General features: G+C 42.5%; 2 protein-coding genes and 1 long non-coding RNA gene across 6 annotated transcripts in view; 2 read left to right on the forward strand and 1 right to left on the reverse strand.

Annotated features, from left to right (window-relative positions):
• Positions 1-20,566, reverse strand: part of LOC311050996 (neurofibromin) — a 122,007-nt gene that overhangs the window by 45,035 nt on the left and 56,406 nt on the right. For all 4 annotated transcript variants that reach the window (XM_084065306.1, XM_084065304.1, XM_084065305.1 and 1 more), the window contains 5 exons: positions 13,625-13,783; positions 13,070-13,167; positions 11,573-11,719; positions 9,484-9,630; positions 8,303-8,413 (listed from right to left, as the gene is read on the reverse strand). In XM_084065306.1, coding sequence (XP_083921432.1) covers positions 8,303-8,413; positions 9,484-9,630; positions 11,573-11,719; positions 13,070-13,167; positions 13,625-13,783 — 662 coding nt within the window. The remainder of the gene's footprint in view (positions 1-8,302; positions 8,414-9,483; positions 9,631-11,572; positions 11,720-13,069; positions 13,168-13,624; positions 13,784-20,566) is intronic.
• On the forward strand, positions 392-3,956 carry LOC311050825 (oligodendrocyte-myelin glycoprotein-like). The gene is made up of 3 exons (XM_084064990.1): positions 392-751; positions 2,305-2,517; positions 2,732-3,956. The coding sequence occupies exons 1-3, from the start codon at positions 738-740 to the stop codon at positions 3,726-3,728; spliced, it is 1,224 nt and encodes a 407-aa protein (XP_083921116.1). The 5' UTR covers positions 392-737; the 3' UTR covers positions 3,729-3,956.
• On the forward strand, positions 5,335-7,044 carry LOC311050212. Its single transcript, XR_014601275.1, has 2 exons — positions 5,335-5,467; positions 6,501-7,044. It is a non-coding gene; the product is annotated as an uncharacterized lncRNA (long non-coding RNA).

Consider the following 20,566-nt stretch of genomic DNA (forward strand, 5'->3'; position numbering starts at 1 on the left):
GTATGAGAGACGAGAGATAGACAGAGAGCCATTGGGGGGAGGGGCAGAGAGAAAGAGACGGTGGGAGCCATAGAGAGAGTTGCATCGTTGAGTGCCCGGATACTGATTATAAAAAGATTGGAGTCAGCACCACCCCCTCCCCTCTTCTCCTCCTGAGCCCCCGCCCTTCTATCCTCAGCAGCAGAGAGGGACCGCTCTGTGCTGCAATTTTCCCTCTCCTTCTTCTGTTCATCCTTCCCTCTCCCTCCATGTGTTCCTCCTCCTCCATTCGTTCCTCCTCTACCAGACTGTTCTGTCGCCCCTTGCAGAGCGCATCAGGAGCCTGCAGAATACAGAAGAGGAGAGCACGGCAGGGCAGGCTGGAAACAGGGGGACCCTCTACCATGTCAGGACATTGCTGCCAGCAAGAGAAGGGCTGAGAGGACAACTAACCGACGCAACGCCCCCCAAAACCCAGAGAGAGAGAGAGAGAGGAGCAAGAATCACGCGAGGAGACGAAAAGAGGGCAACCCTGCAGAAGGAATAAAACAAAGGAACACAGGAAAGACGAGGAATAAAAAGGTTTGAAGGAGAGAAGAGACATGAGAAGTATTTTGACCTGATAACCTCTTTTGTCCAGTCAGCTGCTCAAGCGAGAAAGAAGAAAGGAGAGAGAGAAAGCGAGACCGCGAAAACGCTGGAATAGGTGTGGAGGAAGGACACCGAAGGCAAAAACAGAGAGATGACAGACTGAAAGGATGGAGAGGATGAGGTGAGTGATTTACACAACAAAATGAGGAATCGCGCAAGAAGAGCGCGCAGGCGAGCACATGCAGGCACACACACAAATACACACAGACCTGATTTCCAGGACGGATTGAGGAGTACATTTGCCCAATGGACTGCAGTGTAGCAACTCGTCTTTGAAAGGCTCGTGAAAAGAAAAACACTCCACACCACCTCATCATCTCATATTCCATTATCAGCTTGGAACCAGTTAATGAGGTTGCAGTGACCATCATGCACACATCTGCAATTACTGTAAACACTTGCTGTGCTACAGTGTGTCCGTGACCCGAGGAAGAAGTTTCGGGAATGCTGCACACGTAAGCATGTTGGGGTGTTGGCACATGACACCACAATCATCTTTGAGCATGCAATGGCACATAAACACACACAAACACACTTTCACCTCAAACCACCTCAAGTCAACCATCTCCTGGCATTCCTCGTACCCTGGCATTTGGGAGACAGTGACAGTCTGTGTGAAACATGTCCTAAGTGAATTCGGCCGTCTTTTCACTGCAGTATTTCAGAGCTGCCTTGCCCCTAACTGGCAGGGCATCAAGCTAGCAACCACACAGAATGACTGGGACCGTTGTTAACCGCATCAGAGTCAAGCCAAGCTATTTGTCCAAGTCAAACACAGGGCACCCATTGGCAGTGCCTAAACTGTTCCAATGTGAGGGGAGGGGAGGAGAAAGGAGAGGAGAGGCTAAAACAAGTGTTTTGGCCCTCATATGAGCTAATAACCTCCATTAGTGCTGATGCTATGCAGGCCATTTTACAACAGCTTTCCATAAAATGGCTGAATTCAGACATTAAAAATAATAGCAATACATTTGCTACGGACTCCACCAGTAAGACTAAACATAAAGCCAGTTCTGAGTAAATACAAGATGACACCCTGCAGAAGTCCACTTCAGAAGCTATTGTAGTTGACACATATGCTGGATTTGCATTTTGTTACCCCAATTTACTAATTACTAAAATTACTAAATTCACATAAAAAGCTATTTCAATGACCTGTTTACAGCTAGTCTTTAAGTTGTTGTTCACTCTGTCTTTTAAGAATGTGGCAGAAATCAATCGCTGATCATGCCAATTGGTCCATAACAATTCAAATCTCCATGGTTTTGAACATCATCCCAACCCATTGATGAAGCAATGGAATTATAATTTACAATTTAGCCCGTTAGCATGCGTTCTTAACCAGAGCGAATTAGAGTGCTATGGAAAAAAAGGTATGCTACAACAGTAACTCAGGAGATCAAGTAAACAAGGCTTGTAGCAAAGCAGAAGCACAAAGCAGTTCCGAATAAGCCTAACAACACACAGTACACGGTATTGATCTAGTCAATAGTCACTGGTACATATATCCAATTTGTCCTTTCTTCTTCGCATTTCCATGCAAAAGCTGCAGACTGGTCACCTGGGTCCTCGAATTTTTCACTTCCCTTATGTCCAATCAACTAGAAACTTAACAAGATTTTTCTCTCCACCTCCTCTCACATTTCTACTATTCTCTTGGCTACCATTTCTCAGATCCCTCACTATGCCTCGTTGCTGTGCTCCACTGGCCTGTGTGTTCATCCTCCTCCTGTCTGGACTCTTGGGGGGCTGGGTCCTATCCATCTGCCCCTCAATGTGCTCCTGTAGCCAGGGACACCGCATGGTGGACTGCTCCTCTCGGGGCCTCACCAAACTTCCCCCAGGCCTGCAGCACAACATCCACTCCCTTAACCTGTCCTTCAACAGGTAAGCAGCAGCTCCTACTCTGTTGGGATTTGTAGTTGGGTCGTAACAAAATCATCAAAATGGTGGATGTATTCTGTATAATGCTTCTCTGTATAAAACAATCATATAGACAACTTGTAAAGGTCTTATTCAATTTGTCAAGAGCAGTGCAATCAGTGGCATTAATTGTGTGTCGAAATGACGGATTTAAAAACTGCTTTCTTCTGTCTGTCAGCTTGTGGGGTCTGGACAGTCAGCTCAGCCACTATGCCCACCTGCGGACTCTGGACCTGTCCTTTAACCGACTGGAAAATCTTCCTCCCGCCCTTCCAAAGTCACTGTGGGACCTCCGCACGGCAGGGAACCACCTACGTTCCCTGGATAAAAACGACACAGCCTACCACTGGAACCTGAGAGTCTTGGATCTGTCAGACAATGAGCTGGAGAGGGTAGTTTTCATTAACAACACGCTGCCCAGTCTCCATGCTCTCAACCTGAGTAAGAACAGGTTTTGGACTGTGCCCACCAATATGCCACACAACTTGGAGGCCATTGATTTGTCCCATAACTATCTGGTGAAGATCCTGCCGGGCTCTCTGGATCGACTACCTAGGTTAGAGCGGTTCTACTTGCATGCCAACCGCTTCTCTTGGCTACCTGAAGGGGTCTTTGACAAGTTGACTGGACTAGAGCTGATAACTCTTGGAGATAATCCATGGGCTTGCGAGGAGGAGGAGAATATAACGAGGCTTCTACGATGGGCCGAGCAGACCCATGCCACTGTCTCGGGCTGCCCCTGTTATACAAGGCCAACCTGCGGACAGGCTCATCTGGCAACCCCTGGAGGGGAATGGCACTTTGCATCATACACAGAGCTACCGCTTGGGGCCGATACTAGAGATGTTGGGCACGACCGTCCAAGACCTCCGGCAAGGACTGCAGATACTACTTCTGCTTACCAGGCGAAATCGGCACTAGTCGAGACCAGTATGTACGGAGAAGACAGAGGGGGAGCTAACGAAACTGGGGAGCAAATGCTGTTTGACTGGACATCATCCACGTCCTTTTACAGCCTCTCCACACACACAAGCACAACTGCACGCCCACGTTCTGCTGCCAAGAAGCCGAACATGGGGAACACACGGAGCCGAGGCCACAGACTCTTTGTCCAGAACCCCCAGGAAGTCACCTTGAATATTTTAGTCATGGTGGCAGCCTTCAATGCATTCTGAACCCGTGTTGACTTTATGCATTGCATTGCCAGAATACAAGACTCAATGGATGATTTTGGAAACTGAATGTACGACCAAGAATGATAGGACACAACCCTAGCTCTTCCGTTACATTTTTTTTTAACTGTTCTGACTGTTACTGCCTAAAATCACTATACGATAATGTCCATTATCTGTCATATAACAGCTAGCTGATCGTCTACAAAGTGCAATATGACAATGTCTTTCAAACTCTTATAAATACTATATCTAGATGAATGTACTGTATACAAACAATCAAAATATCCTGAAACACTACCTGCTTAGTGTGATAACGTGAATGCTCTACCCTCACTATAATGCTTGTCCTTTGACAGATGCTGCTGTATTTTATGATTTCTTTGAGATAAAAGATGAGAAAACACCTGGAATGCATTTATCTATGGTTTGGGTGCAGTTTATGCTCCGACATCACTTGCATACTTCACACATCCTTACATCAACATAGGATATGCCTTGAAATCAAGACCCTTTTGCTGAACGCATAGAAATTTATGTAATGAAGGTAATTTCCATGAATAGCAAGGGGGTCTGGACAACGAAAAGGAATTACTTACTCCATGCCTTGTCATCGGATACCTCAGGGAAGTAGGTGGCTGTGACGTGTGAACATGGAAGTACTGTAGGGCTCTTGTGACCCATCTATACTTTTGTATACTGTATATGGCTGAAAGCATTAAATACTGAAAGCTAGCATAGTTTTTCCTTTCTACAAAAGCAATAGCCTATACCCCGTTTCCGGATTCTTCAGCTGAGCTAGAACTAACAGGCTATGATTTGTGGTCCATGAAGGCTGTCATACCTGGCCACACAGTCAATAACCCTTGCCCCCCGTAGGCCTGTTAACAGTCAACACACCAACTGTACGGCTGAGTGGACAACTCAGTTTTGCAATCTTAAAAACTGATCTTGCAATCTTGTTTAAAGTAAGGACCCTGGGTTGGGTGAAACTGATCCTATATGAGTGCTGAGGGGCGTAAGGTATCCACTCACCAGAAGATGGAGCTACAGTGAACATTGAGGTGTACTGCAGTGCATATAGGATCAGGTGTCATACCGACACAGTACAATAGTTAGGCAATTAAAATAGTACTCCAAAGCCAATCAGATGACAGTAACAACCAAGCATATTACCCATTTGAATTTTGAGGCAAATTTTACCTGACAAATACAGTATGTGCAAACAAAAGTGATGTACCAGTACGTCATTACCATATAATAATAACTGTGTCCTATTTAGTTGTTGTTGGGGTGTATGTCACTGGATATTTGCACATACGTACATGAAATTCATACTCATTACTCATCCTAAATATTAGGAGCAGTGGGCACTTTTAACCCATTTAGACCAGGAACCCCTATACGCAACTACAGTATACATTTCAATCCGGGAACCCCTTTTGGGGTTTTTGTTGTATGTACAGTATATAGCAACACACATTGTTTGTAATTTTTGAATAAATATTTAAAGTTTTTCAGAAAACTTAGGTCAGGATTTAGAAGGCGTTTTTAGAATCGGGTTAATATAGCGTGTCTTTCTCTGGGCTGGGCGGACCTGGTAGGCTGTGGTCAGGCACACCATCAGACCAGAAGTCAGTCAGACCATCCTTTCTGTTTGTGTGAGCCAAGAGCATAAAAGAGGACAGGACACATTTGGCTGATCACCATCCAAGCATACAACATTCATACTACCAACACTGGTGAGTAGAAAATCCTGTCTACACGATATGGCTTTAGATGGATATAACAAAAATGATGACTAAATGTTGACATTGTCTGTAACATTTATATTGTCGTCACATTTTCTTCATCAACTTCTTAATTTTACAACACAACAGTGGGTATCTATGTCTATTTACGCGAAGCAGCTTTCTCAGGTTAAAAGGGGAACAGAAAAAGAAAGATTTGGGTGAATTATTTCATCTCAATATCAAATTCATTAAATTACATGTTATGTTAGAACCTGATATATTGACAAGCACTAGGCAAGTTTATAGATATATTGTTACTTCATGCAAAATAAAAACCAACCGCTACCATCACACATTTTTGTTAAATGTGGTGAGGCAAATTCTCATACAACAACTCCATAAACGCAAATGCTAAATCAGAGAGAGACCATTATGTTAAACTATAAGCTACGTGTGTGTGTGTGTGTGTGTGTGTGTGTGTGTGTGTGTGTGTGTGTGTGTGTGTGTGTGTGTGTGTGTGTGTGTGTGTGTGTGTGTGTGTGTAACTTTCTGCTCCCAGGTTAAGTATCAAGTCACCCAGAGAATTTGAGTTGTTATATTCATACTGTGTAACTTTGCTTTTTTTTTTGCTTGTTTTTGGTGACGCTTCTTGCTACTTTTTGGTCAGTTCAGAATCTGTTCATACTGTAACTTGTTTTTGCTGCTGACTTCAATAGCAATATATTTCAGGAAAGAATACAAATAGAAATGAAAGAAAAAACACATTTGAGGTGAATGGTTACAGTAAAAAAAAAGAAAATATGCCGGTGAATAAATGAAAAATAACTATTTTTTAAATGAAAGTTACACAGTATGACTTTAAGTCAAAAACATAATCTCTAATCAAACACTTAATGACTGGTGTGTGTGTGTGTGTGTGTGTGTGTGTGTGTGTGTGTGTGTGTGTGTGTGTGTGTGTGTGTGTGTGTGTGTGTGTGTGTGTGTGTGTGTGTGTGTGTGTGTGTGTGTGTGTGTGTGTGTGTGTGTAACTTTCTGCTCCCAGGTTAAGTAGCAAGTCACCATGAATGACAAGTTTGTGACTGGGCTCATGGCAGTGATGCTAACCATGGTGCAGATGGTGCCAGCTCAGGACACCACCACCATAACTTCCACCACGACCAACAACAGCACCATGATGATGCCTGTCAACTCCTCTCCTGTTGGAACTGGTGTGGGAGCAGTACCAGTCGTGACGCTGTGTTTCGCCTGCATCACAGTTCGGTGTATTATTGTTGTGTAGAGAGAACATGGATGGCTGCCATTCACTGTCCTTTATGGACTGTTCCTTTCTATTGTGTGTGAGTGGAGAAGTGGCATACACTCACGCTCAAGGCAAGCCACCATTTTACCGTTTTTCTCCCCCCCCCCCAACATGTTAATGAAAGCTATGCATTTTGAAACATATTACGTATATCCTCCTAGCTGATGTAAAAATGTTGCTACATTTGGAATGCACTGGATTGTGGAAAATGCAGCACATCAATGTAACTTTCAAAACTTTTTATAGAATAGGTTTCAGATCAATAAACCGTGTGAAACTACACCAATGTTTTTCTTTTTGCCAGTGATTTGTTCTTTTCTGTGCTACCTTGTGAGGGCTGGCTCTCTTTTGGAAGAAGTATAAGAGATCTGTTTTTGTCGTTTAGAAAATGGAGGGGGGAGGGCAAGTTTTCAGCTGCAACCTATCAGCTCTGTCCTGTTCATTCTAAATGCTGCATTTATATAGCGCTTTTATCCAAAGTGCTTTACGATGTACATTACATTCACCCATTCACACACGCATTCACACACTCAAGGCAGAGGAAACCATGCAAGGCACCAACCTGCTCATCAAGCAGTTAGGGGTTCAGTGTCTTGCTCAAGGACACCTCAACACTAACCCACTCTACCTCCTGAGCCACTGCCGCCCCCAGTTATTGATTCTAAATTGATTCTGAATCAATCAATAACCGAACCTTCTAACCCACAATAAAGATTATACACAAGAAATATCACTGGAAGGTTGAGTGCAGAACTGAAGCACAAGGCTCAATCTGTCCCACGGCAGAGTTATGTCATAGCATGGTAAAAACGATGAATGTAATGTAAAATGGCCACCATGTGAATAGGTTGTCACTAGATGTCCACCTTAGAAAGAAGTCCTTACAAAATGCCCTGCCTAACCTTAACTACAGTTAATGAATTAAACATCATGTCTAACCTTAACTACAGCTAATCCTACCCTAACTACAGTTAATTAAACATCATGTCTAACCTTAACTACAGCTAATCCTAACCTTAACTACAGTTAATTAATTAAACGACAAGTCTAACCTTTAATTAATTAAACATCATGTCTAACCTTAACTACAGCTAATCCTAACCTTAACTACAGTTAATTAATTAAACATCATGTCTAACCTTAACTATAGCTAATCCTAACCATAACTACAGTTAATTATACAGCATGTCTAACCTTAACTACAGCTCAACCTAACCGTAGCTACAGTTAATTAAGCCACATACATGAACTTAATCATCGTACCAGTGTCTAACCTTAACTGATGTTAATTAAACCACATCCTGAAACCTAGCCATATTAACAGTGCCTAAAATGTACTACAGTTAATTTAATGCACCAAATGCTTACACTCAACCATACTAAAAGTGCCTAACCATAGCTACAGTCAATTCATTATTAAACCAATGTCTAATCTTTACTGTGGAAATTCCGCCTTTCTAGGGTGGCCATCAATTGATAACGTGTGAACAACTGTTTGTGCAGCTTGAGGCACTGTGGGAGCGTGCAGAGCCATAGAGCCTTACCTGCGAGCCACATAGTAGAAGACAGGGTTGCCAGTCTTGGAGGTGCCCGCCTGGTAGAAGATGTTGAGGGTCTTCAAGGCTTTGAACTCCTCCTTCTCATGGACCTGGTGTCTAGAGGACACAGTCAAAAGCACAATGCTCAGGGTCCCATACAAACTTACAGTGTGAAGAAGTCAGGGCTGAAGTACGCCCCCTCTCATTCTAATCCAAATGACTGAAGATGGACCTTAAAGACATTTAATTACCGACTTTAAAGACGCCGTTAGCCATTTCATAATCTGTCATACGGTGCTGCTGTGTGGCAAGAATAGCCAATCTACAAGCTCACAACATGTCGTTGGAGGGCTTGTAGATGGGCTATTTTGAAATGTTGTTTAGCCTATAATTATCTGCCCAGAATAAGGACGCTAGGTCGAAAGTGTCATTACAGAGGCAGGCCACCCCTGTAATGAGGTGCTCATTGAGGCTCAGGTGCCACTCCATTACACACGAGAGCGATGTAATGCACCTGGACCGTGGGGTGCTCTTTCTTGATCATTCAGAGTGCTCAGAGCATCGCCGATTAAAAATTCAAATCACTGACCAACAGGTTTTCTAAGCGTCTTAACATTATTATTATTCAACACATCTACATGTAACAAAACAGGTTATAATTATGTTAATAGTTATACACGGGATGAACAATAATTTCATAATGCATTCCAAAAAACTTAAATGGAAAATAATTGTCTTGGAAAGATTTGTCTGAAAATAGAAAATAGATTTAAAAAAAAAAAGGAAAAATCAGGATAAGTAAAAAAGAAAAGGAAACCGATACTGTAATAGTTAGTTATTAAAGTGGTGGTAGTGGAGCCAAAATTGCTATTCCGATACATGTGTGTGCGCATGCATGCCTCAATAGGGCCACCGCAGTCAAAAACGTCTAGACATTCCACTGGGCGTAACTTCACACAGTAGATAATTGTTAGGAAACGTTATATTGCAGCCTGATATTACCTACAATCTGGGGACGTTCTGGTGGTTTAATCATTTGGTATGTTGACCACATTATTGTAACATTTTGAATTCTAATCCAGTTCAGGGCCTGTGTTGCCATGTGTCTCTCCACTGCCATATATCCAATAAAACAGTAACGTCTTCAAAATAGTCTTTAGGGAAAAAAAACTAAATAATAGTTGTACCTGGTCATGAACTCCTCAAACTTGGAACTGGTGAGGTTCAGACTGGACCAGTGGGTATCAGCCACAGGCTTGTGCTCAGGGGGTCCCAGGTAGGCCAGCAGGGTGGCCATCTTGTCAAAGGGCCGTCTGCCCACAGCCTTGTGGTCCCTGGAATGTGACAAACGGCATCAAACATTAGGGTGTCATTAGGCTGTTTAGATGCTGGTGTTGACAATCTCACATTTGTTTTCAAGACTTGAAGGCTACAAGTCAGCATGTGTGCATGGCACCCGCATTATTCCTCAGAACAGATTTTCAAGCTTAAAACATGAAAATCAGTTATTGCCAACAAGCGACACCATCATGTGATGTGGTATCAATTCAGTTGTATGTACAGATAGTGCTCATATTGTGACGGGTGCCACTACTGTACATCCATTTCACAGGTTAGGCCAAGAAAACCTTCATCATCTTATCATCGTTCAGTGCCAAACATTGTATCATGCAGCTCAAAGTCCAATGTCATTACTCACTGTTGCACCTGCGGGTGGTAATTAATATGACATGGCATCTTAATTATAGCCACAATATGTTACACCTGAACCGCGGACGACTCCACACACTCAACATTCTCCTGCCCATTATAACGGGAAAGCATCTGTGTCATTTTAGATTTGAACTATATATATATATATATATATATATATATATATATATATATATATATATATATATATATATATATATCTAACTATATAAATGGCGACCAACTTCCGCACCCTCGGTGTCCACACCCCACAGCTCTGTTATCGACTAAACAACGCACCGCCAGACCACATGTCGGCAACTGACTCGCCACGGCGGCCGCGCTGAATTTACGCCTCGCGTAGGGGACATCTCACTGCTAACTACACCTTTTCCACCGCGCAACATAATTAATTCTACTCACCAAATGTCGGACAAAACGGAAGGGGAGGCAGCTTCGTACCGTTTACCGTGCGCACGACCTCATCACCACAACAGCACGCAGCCGCTGCGGGGGTTTTTTCCTTTTTTTCCAAACTTTTTTTTTGGTCACCATTTTCTCCAGGCACCATTTCTGGTGTAACGTGCGGCAGCATGCGCTGGGTTGCCACGTTTGTGCGGCAGCATGCGCTGGGTTGCCAGGTTTGCACAGCCAGCGCCAGAAACAAGCAACCACCTTCATGAAAAAAAAAAAATGTTCCAGGGGTGTCCCCGCGCGTCCCAACACTCCACAGGGGGTCAGTGGACCATCAGGGGGTCCGTGGACCCCCTGTGGACCCCCTGAAACATAACAAATATTATTTCTTCAAATTTTTTCCTTTTTCAAAAAAAATTCTCCACAGTTTTACTCCGGCGATTTGGGTCCCCCAATATACACACGGCCACGCTCGGCCCCGTGCGCGGCTGGGGTTGAGGGGGGCGTAGCCCCCCGAAACTCTAGTATATATATATATATATATATATATATATATATATATATATATATATATATATATATATATATATATATATATATATATATATATATATATATATATATATATATATAGATATATATAGAACAGCTTTTCAGAAAACTCTTAGGATTTACAGTAGACAAAGTGGTTCTCCAAAAAACATTTTTCAACACTAATCTTCTCTTTTGGGGGTACCTGGCACAAAACATTTTCAGATGGGGGGTCCACAGGCAAATACATATAATTTTGGGGGTCCTAAGCACGAAAACGTTTGAGAACTACTGATTTAGAAAACGAGATGATCTCAAGGGGTTTATCCTATCAATAAAGGCATTTGTAGAATCGGCCTCAGGTCTTAAACAGCAGATGGTCACCTGCTGCAGCACTAGACAGGCTGACGTCCAAACCCAGACAAACAGATGTTACACTCCTTGCAACAATCTATCCCCTGCTATCCGCTTGCCTTAAAGGAGAGTGGTGTGTGTGAGTGTGAGTACTGTGTAATGTATATCCACTGTATAAACAGAGTGTCTTTATCTGTGAGTGTGAGTGTGAGTGTGTGTGTGTGTGTGTGTGTGTGTGTGTGTGTGTGTGTGTGTGTGTGTGTGTGCGCGCACGCTTTCCCAGACCTGTTGGATGACAGGTATTGTCCAATCCTTTCCTGGTTGTTCCACAGCAGCCTGTGGAGTGCGAGCACATTGCCGTCACTGATGAAGGACAAGCTGTGGTTGACGGAGTCACTGGGGGGCGAGTCTGACGCAATGTCCAGAAAGAACCTGCAGGGGAATCATGGTGGACAGGCAAACCCAGGCAGGACGTTACACACCACGGGGTAGGAAATGTGACACCTCCACACAACACACAACTTCTAAACAACAGCATCCTCTGGCATTAGGCCTGTCACAATTATTACATAATCGCCCAATCGCAATTATTTGAGATAATCACAATTATTTGACATAATCGTCAGAATCATATCCATTCATCTGTTGAAACAGTTTCATACAGTTTCATACATTTTCAAACATTTTCAAAAATTGCGGAAATAGCTAATCTACAAGTCACGAGCTTGTAGATTTGGCCCGCCTGGTAGAGGGGGGACAGAGCTTTCTCTGTTGCTGGCCCCTCCCTCTGGAATGACCTCCCCAACCATATTAAAGACGCCCCCTCCCTCCCTTCCTCCAAAACCGCACTCAAAATCCACCATATGCTCACGGTACGTTTTAACAGCGGGCAACTCTGGGCGATGCCGGGCGACATCGCCCAAAAAGATAAAGAAAATCCATCTTTTGGACGATGTCGCCCGGCATCGCCCGGCATCGCCCGATCGCCGGCTCTCATAGACTTTCATTGTATTTTTGGGCGACGTCGCCCAGTATTGCCCGCTGTTAAAACGCAGGGTTAGCCTTTTATCTTTTTCATCTAGCACTTCTCGTTTTATTCTTTTTTTTTTAAATAAAGTTAGTTCCTTTTCTTTTATGTAAAGTGACTTTGGGTTCTTAGAAAAGTGCTATATAAATCTGAGCTATTATTATCATTAACTATTTCAGCTATTTCAAACTGAATTCTACGTATAAATTATTAAATATGGCCTGTTTTGTCCATAGTAAATTATTTATTTTTATTCGATTTTTTGTTTACAAAGCATAACATGAAAAACAGAAATGTAATTTTCATTTTATGTTCCAATGTTCAAAAATGGTAAAAAAAAAATAACCTGTGTGTAGACCTGTGTTGCATGTCTTTCCAACCAAGTCTCTGCACTTGCTCAATATCCTGTATCTCTACACTGTGCTGTCTAAATAAAACAAGAGTCTAATAATGGCGTGACCTCCCAGACCAATCTTGATCTATTTATAAGTTACTAGTGTGTGCCATTTGTGAATGAAGCCACTCAAAGCACAATGTGGTGTTCAGTAGTGAAGCTACACTATTACAGGCTGTCAAGGGGGGAAACATTCATGGCAAATATGGGGAACCTGAGAATGTGTGATAATGATGTGTTTTGCACTGCTTCTTCAACTCCAGGACCGAGTATGCAACCCTTGCTTCCAAAGTGAGGATTCATCAGTGAATTAAGACATGAATTAAAAATCTTTACAGGGATTATGTGCCTATTGCCTTACCGCCTGGCAGCGTCAAAGTTGCTCTTCACAAAGTCATTAAATGGCCTCATATGTTCCTCTTTAGTAAACAGCACATGGTTGGCAATGCTCTGCAGGATCTGGAGGGACAAACAAGGGAAACAACTTTGTCTGATTAAAAAGGAATGCCTAAATCAAATGCTACCCCTGTGAAACCCAGGCTTCAGAAACACCATTACCTGATGCCAAGTATCAATTACCTTTTACGGAACACCAAAAGCAGATCATTATGTACCTGCCAGGTCATTATTATTTTGCTTCCTATTTTTTATAGGTTATGATAATAGAGTTATTAATTCAGCATGTACAGTATATACCAGTAAATGTATTCTCTAGTGGCCATGGAAAGCCCCACTGTGGTGTTCTGCAGAGGAACTATATGCAGAGGTGTGAAAAAAACAGAGGAACTATATGCAGAGGTGTGAAAAAAAGAAAAAGAAAAACGAACATAACTAGAGAAACAGATAGACTTTGTTTCTAAATCATTGTGCTTTCCGTCTTCAACGAGACAATTAAGCCTCACTTCCCAGCTTGTACCTTGGACATGAGTTTGAGGCCGCGTTCTATCCTGGGTGGGGGCTTCTTGTCCAGGATGCCCGCCTCATACGGAGAAACAATGGCTGGGTTGATGAAGCGTAGGAACATGGCACTGCCCACCGCACCTATACTGTTCTGAGGGAACCGCTGACTCACAACCTGGAGGGGTGGAGGCAGACAGGCAGACGGACAGACAGACGGAGAGGGGGTGAGGAAGACAATGGGGCGCAGAGAGAGGATGAAGAGAAAGAAAAACGAAGTTCCATGAGAGGACAAGATGATGATGTGGGGAGATGTTTGAGATGGAGAGAAAGAGGGAAAAGATGGGGAGTGGAGAGGGGCAAAGATGGAGGGACGAGAGAGAGAGGGGAAAGATGGGGAATGGAGAGGGGCAAAGATGGAGGGGTAGAGAGAGAGAGGGGAAGATGGGAAGTGGAGAGAAAAGATTCAGGGATGGGGAAGTAAAGAAATGGGGCAACACAGAAAGGAGGGCAAGGTTAAAGGATGGAGCGAGGTTTGAGTAGAAGGGAAGAACAACATGTTTAAACACAGAAAAACACAACAATAAGGAAAATACAAAAGATGGAGTGATGGAAAATTTTGAAGAGACACCAATGTAGAGAACAGAGGAGCAAGAGTAGAGTGAAGATGTGATCAAAATAAGGGGTGAGGGGGAAGAAGGAATAGAAGGAGAAATTTGGAAAAGCCCTTTTAAAATTCATTTTGCAATATGAGTGAGCACAGATCTCAGTGCAGTTCAAGACACTCAGAATAAGAAAGACAGACGACAGATGAGTCTAATGGAATCCAAAAGATATGATGAAAGACAGCATCCTCTCTGTTAGGAACAATGACACACAGTAAAATCCTCAGTGTTGATTTAACTCTTGAGTGACCTGTAAGGGTCCATTTGGGCACACTTTGTTTCTCTTTTTACACTCTATGGGCCCTTGTTTATCAATAGAACAGGAATCTGCATAGATCCTCCTAGCCCAAGAATCATCTCAAGACGTGACTCACGTGCAATTTACCGAGCAGTCATATCCTGTCAATTGCAGTGTAAGAATGTCAGGTGTTACGTTTTCTGACATGAAGTGGAAGACGGCCAAGACGAGAAACCCCACCAATCATCTCTGTGGATTCACACACACAGCTATTTACATAGACAGCACAGAAGCCAATCATATGTGCGGACGAAGGCTATTAGCATACCCAGGGCACAGACAGAAGTTTCACCTGAGGTATCGGGAGGTAATTCCAATCAGAAATATAACACAAATATAACAAAAATACGACCACAGTCTTAACAGTGCAAGTCCAATCAAACAACAAACTAAAACAGATGTAAAAGAAATTAGCACTGATGCATCAACTGCGGCAGACAGTTCTGATCCAGTAGTCACTAACTTCTATCCGTCAATGACGCTACAAGAAATATCCTAAAAAAAGGAAAACCTGACTCAGACATTACATAAATAACAATATTTGACTAAACATGCGTTGTCTGTTTAGCCTACATGCCAGACAATTTAAAAAAAGTGATGAATGAGGTCCATCGTGCAGTCCCGAGTTTGGGCTGAGATATCCACGGTTCCCTCGGAACAACCAATGCCACACCCTTAATGCAACAATATTTCTTTACGGCACTATTGTCCAAAACCCCACAGGCCAGAGTAACGTAACCTGTAGGGGTGTGCCGATACACTAATTTCACGAAACGATACGATACAATATTTGGCTCACAACTTCGATACGATTTCGATACGATACGCACTTTTTTTATTATGAAAATATATGGAGGAGAAAAAAAGAAAATGCAAACAAATAATTCTGTTTTTGCATTATTCAGACATGCAAACTTGTAGCTTTTCAGCTACAATAGCCGTTTTGAATCCAAATAGTATGACACCTGACCCGAAAAAAAAACATGTTGTCACTCTTTTCACTTCGGGGCCGTTTGCATGCCTGATTATTATGATTGTAAAAAAAAAAAAAAACGATATTTTTTTTTCCAAAACGATACATATCGTCGCGAAAACGTATCGCGATATATCGCGGGACGATATATCGGCACACCCCTAGTAACCTGGTATGGCACACATGTACAGACAGTCGAGTCCCCCTTGATCCAAGTAGTGAGGCTCAAACACATTCCACCATGACTGTTAAAGCTTTAAGCTCCTGTTCAAATGGGTGACTGGTTGATAATAATGGCGAAGTTGCGTTGAGATCAGTGTACGCTCATTTGTTTGGTCTTCGCAAGTTTGATAAATGGGGGCCCCATAAGTGTAAAAGTGTACCCAAAACCTTGACATTTCACTCAGAGTTGAATGGACACTATGAATTTTACTGTGCGGAAACAAAAAACATTGGAGGTGTGGAATGAGGACACTAGAACCCCTTCACTTCCACTCCAAAAGAAAAAAAAACAAGAGACAGATGTGTAGAGCAAAGCGGTGAATGACCCAGGCTATAGGTGACCGTCCAGACACCCAGTCACACATCACAGCCTGCTCTGTGTGACTACACATTCCAGGGGTGCAGTAACCTTACATACATACATATATACATACGTACGTACATATACCACAGAATGACCAACATGCATGTGCATACACACTCACAAAAAGACATTCACTGACAAGACAAACCAGAGCTCCACCCTGTGGCTTCAAAATCATTGGCATGATGGAATTTGGACAAACAAAAAAGCACAAAAGAAAGTAACATCCACACCAGTCTGCATGTAAGGTATGTTTTCATGCACGTAGGACAATGGCAGTGCAAGTGACCTACTTAGGGGTTTCCATCTACTGTATGCAAAATCCAAAGAGGAAGTTTTGTTTGCCTGTGCACAATACTGTAATGTGCAAAATACAAAACCCTGCACAAAGTTAGCACAGTATTTTAAAGCAACAACAGATCACTTGTAGGAGATCCCACAGTTCCTGATTTATGACAGCATAATATCTAAGTTATGAGTTCATAATCTTTGAGTTATGACTGCATTATCTCTGAAATGCAAAGCTAGTCGATTATGAATTAAAGTCTTCCTTTGGATTTCTACAGATTCTATGCAGGAGCATGTGGCATTATCCAAGTAAGAAGTGAACGTCAACAGGATTAGACTTTATAAGAAAAGCCAACACCAGGGGGAAAGCTTCAGTCCATGCAAGGGTAGATCTCAAACTTTCAGAGGACAATAGATCCAGAATTAGCTGCTGTGCTGTATAACATCTATAGTATAGTGATATCAACCAAATATAAAACGGGCCTACTATAGAGTACAGAAGTCCTGACGTCACTCGTTCATCCCCTGGGTCACAGAAGTATTTTCTCTATGGAGAATAACATCGGGTCATCTTAGAATCGTCTCATATAAGAATTGTGGTCCAAAAATAAACAAACTGTGACCCAGGTAGGATGCGTAAATTACGTCAGACTTTGGTGCTCTATATACTGTTCCTATAATATGAATGATGTAAAAAAAAAATGTTTTGAATTGCCTGAGCTGAGATCAAAATTGGTGTTTCACAGGAAACGTTTTGGTGCTGCATAAAAGCTAATGGCCACAGAATGTCATATTTCTAAACTTAGTTTACCACATAAAACCCTAAGTAACCCTAAGCCCTAAGCCTAAGTTGAACTTTACCTGCATTGTAATACGTAGCAGGGAGACCGTGTGTGAGACAGATAGTGTGATGGAATGATAAGAGACTCAATAACGGCGTCACTTAATTTATGTTGCATAAGTTGGTCAGTTGCCAGTCACCAGTGGGGTATTGATTGTTCTTTTTTCACCCCTTTATCTTTTTTCCATTTATCTCCCAATTTTGACATTATGTCAATTCGCAGTTCTCCAAATGTAGTCCGTCACTTCCAACCCCTAATGTTTGGTCTTGGGTGTTAGACAAACACGTGTCTCCTCTGATACACGTGACATCGCCAGCCAATTCTTTCACCGGGAGGGCGCAACGCATGTGGAGGACCGCGCTATGCTTCCTAGTCAGTCTCCCCGACCCCGTCCCCGACCAACCTGTAGGAGGAGTTAAGGCCTTTGCAGACAGGGTGCGATTTTCCGCACAGAAAAAAACGGACAATAACATTTTTTAAATGAACACATGGTTCTCAATGACCTCATGCACACCCCGTGCGGCGAGGCGATGCGATGCGTTTTTTTTTCAATCGAACCCAGTTCGATTTGTGCGTTTTTTCGCATGCGGTAAAAACTGATTGACTAATCGCACCCTGTGTGCAAAGGCCTTTAGTGCAGCGATAGAGATCGCCCTCATCGTTTGACCAGCTTCCCACCAGCGAACACAGCCAATTGCGTTGCCGTGGATTTTAAACCTCGTCCCCACTTTGGTAAGAAGGAACAGAGCGGTTACTTCTGCCACTATGGTAGATTTCCAATGGAACGTTTGCATTGGGCTTTGAAATAATTAAGAACATAAGCTCTGTAGCATATGTTAATGATATTAACACATTGAGTGCCAAAACTGTACCGCTTTGCAAATACGCCCGCGGAGTGCCAACAATCCTAAAACACGTAAATATACTGTAGAGCCTTTACCTGTAGCTATACACTGCGAGGGGCGAGGGGCAACTGGGTTGCTTTTTAGTCGACGCGTGCACCATGAATTCAATGTCCAGAGAGTTTGTATACTGTCGGATATGTCAATCCATTTAGTAATCATATCGTGTTATGCATTCACTCAAACAAATAACACTGCACTGTTCACGGACACGACACGGTCAAAAACTGTTTGGCCTTTTTCCCCTTGCACACCTGGGGCTCGTCACCCAAGGCCAAGTATAAATGGGTAACCACCCCCTGTGGTGGTTCCCATGGTGACGGACAATGCCACACCTCTCCTGTGGTGGTTACCATGGTGACTGATAATGACACCTCTGCACATAGAGTTAAAATAAAACAAAATAAACAGAAAAGGCATTTTGGCTCCTACATATACGTTTGTTTTACCTTTTTTTTTTTTTTTTGGTTTTTCCACAAGGGGGGGCTAGCGCAGCCCTGGAATCACCCATGAACACTCTAAGAAGTAAGGGACAGATGGATCACTGTGCCAAAAAATCGTGCTCCCATCCGCTTCCATTCTATCTCCTTGCTAAAAACCTCTGTATCTCCTTAACTTTTTACAGTGGGCAAAACGAGTCATTCTTGATGCGCGATCGCTCTGCAATGTTGACTCGCATGAGACATGTTGTTGTTTCAGGCTTTAGCCAGATTTAAACAGCACAACCCAGCGCAACGGTGAGATTTCTGGTACCGAATTATTATTATTATAAAATTCTGGCACCCAATGTGTTAACAAGTTTTGTTCAAAAAGATTATCTACAGAAATCAACACACATTTTACAACTTTTGAACCACACATGTGATTAGTCTAAGTTTCAAATAAGAGCACATTGCAGCTTCAAAATTGGCAGTTAAGATAATAATTAAGTGCAATTTATGTTAAAACTCTCACAGACCTTATTTACTGCATAAATCGAAGACCCTATGGGAAATCAAGCATTGGCAATATGCCGTGGAAATCCATTGCAAACTCTTTTTTTTAGTACTACAAACTGCAACACTCCATCATTCACGTTCTTTCAGTAACTTGGAGGTCATCCATTTCTTTTGATCCCTGTCAACAGCAATGCAGCTGCATCAAATTGCAACCTTGCACCTTTCCACAGTGTGGATTCTAATTGGAGTTAGCAGCTTCCTAGATGCAGGTGCACACTGCTGGACTATATCTAGGCTCACTCAGCAGCCAGCTAGCCAGCCAGCAGGCCCACGCCCTGAAGCACCAAGTCGCTTAGAAAAGCTAGTAGTCCTACACCCCAACAAGAGAAAACCCAACCCAAAACACAAGCCATGTCATTCCCTTTGAGCTTGGACAATTATCACTTGTAATTCTCAGAATTTCATTCTGATTGCGAGGATGTGAAACTGCTTCATTTCATAAGCTAGATGCCAAAGATCCGAGACACTTTATGTGGATTGAGAGTTTTTACAATTCAATGACATCCATTTTAAATACTTGAAAGGATTGGTACATGCTTGGAGTCATCAACATCATGTCTTTATCATTTTCCAGATTTTCCATGACAAAAGAAATGGAAAACATGTTGTTAGATGTTACAGTAAGCCTAAGCCAAGGGGTCCAAGGTCAAAGGAATAACTAGCTGTCCTTGTGTTCTATGGTGATCTTTCTCGTCCATTCCCATTCTGGACCAGTCAACCCAGTAAAACCCCATGAAATCAGTCACTTTCAGAACATTTCATCCAAAGCCAATGTGGAATGTTGAGTGTGTGTGTGTGTGTGTGTGTGTGTGTGTGTGTGTGTGTGTGTGTGTGTGTGTGTGTGTGTGTGTGTGTGTGTGTGTGTGTGTGACTGTGTGTGTGTGACTGTGTGTGTGTACCGTATATAGACAACTGATCATGATCTTGCATTGCATTTCTTTTTTACTCTGATACATTTGGATTTTGACATGATTAATGATGTGTGTGTGTGTGTGTGTGTGTGTGTGTGTGTGTGTGTGTGTGTGTGTGTGTGTGTGTGTGTGTGTGTGTGTGTGTGTGTGTGTGTGTGAGAGAGAGATAGGGGAACTTAAAAAAATCATTGGAATCGTTAGGCAAATGGTGGTATATGATTTTCTCAACAACAATTAAACATTTTGAAGCAGATGAAATGTTCTGAGAATCCGTTTTCTCCTGGAGAGCAAAAAGGGTGACCAGAAAGAAAAATAAGAAAGACTAAAACATGAAAACAAAAAAACAGAGTGAGATATTGTGAGAAGAATGCTACTGGTTCTTGGAGAGTTGTTAATCGGAAAAACAAGATTAAAAAAAAAAATGGAAGCGACTCTGTGCCGGTATTAGTACGATGATTTTAAAAGAAGGTTGCACACTATGGAGAAAATAAATTAAAT

Source organism: Gymnoscopelus microlampas (genome assembly GCF_963454915.1).
Source record: "Gymnoscopelus microlampas genome assembly, chromosome: 8".
Lineage (NCBI taxonomy): Eukaryota > Metazoa > Chordata > Actinopteri > Myctophiformes > Myctophidae > Gymnoscopelus > Gymnoscopelus microlampas.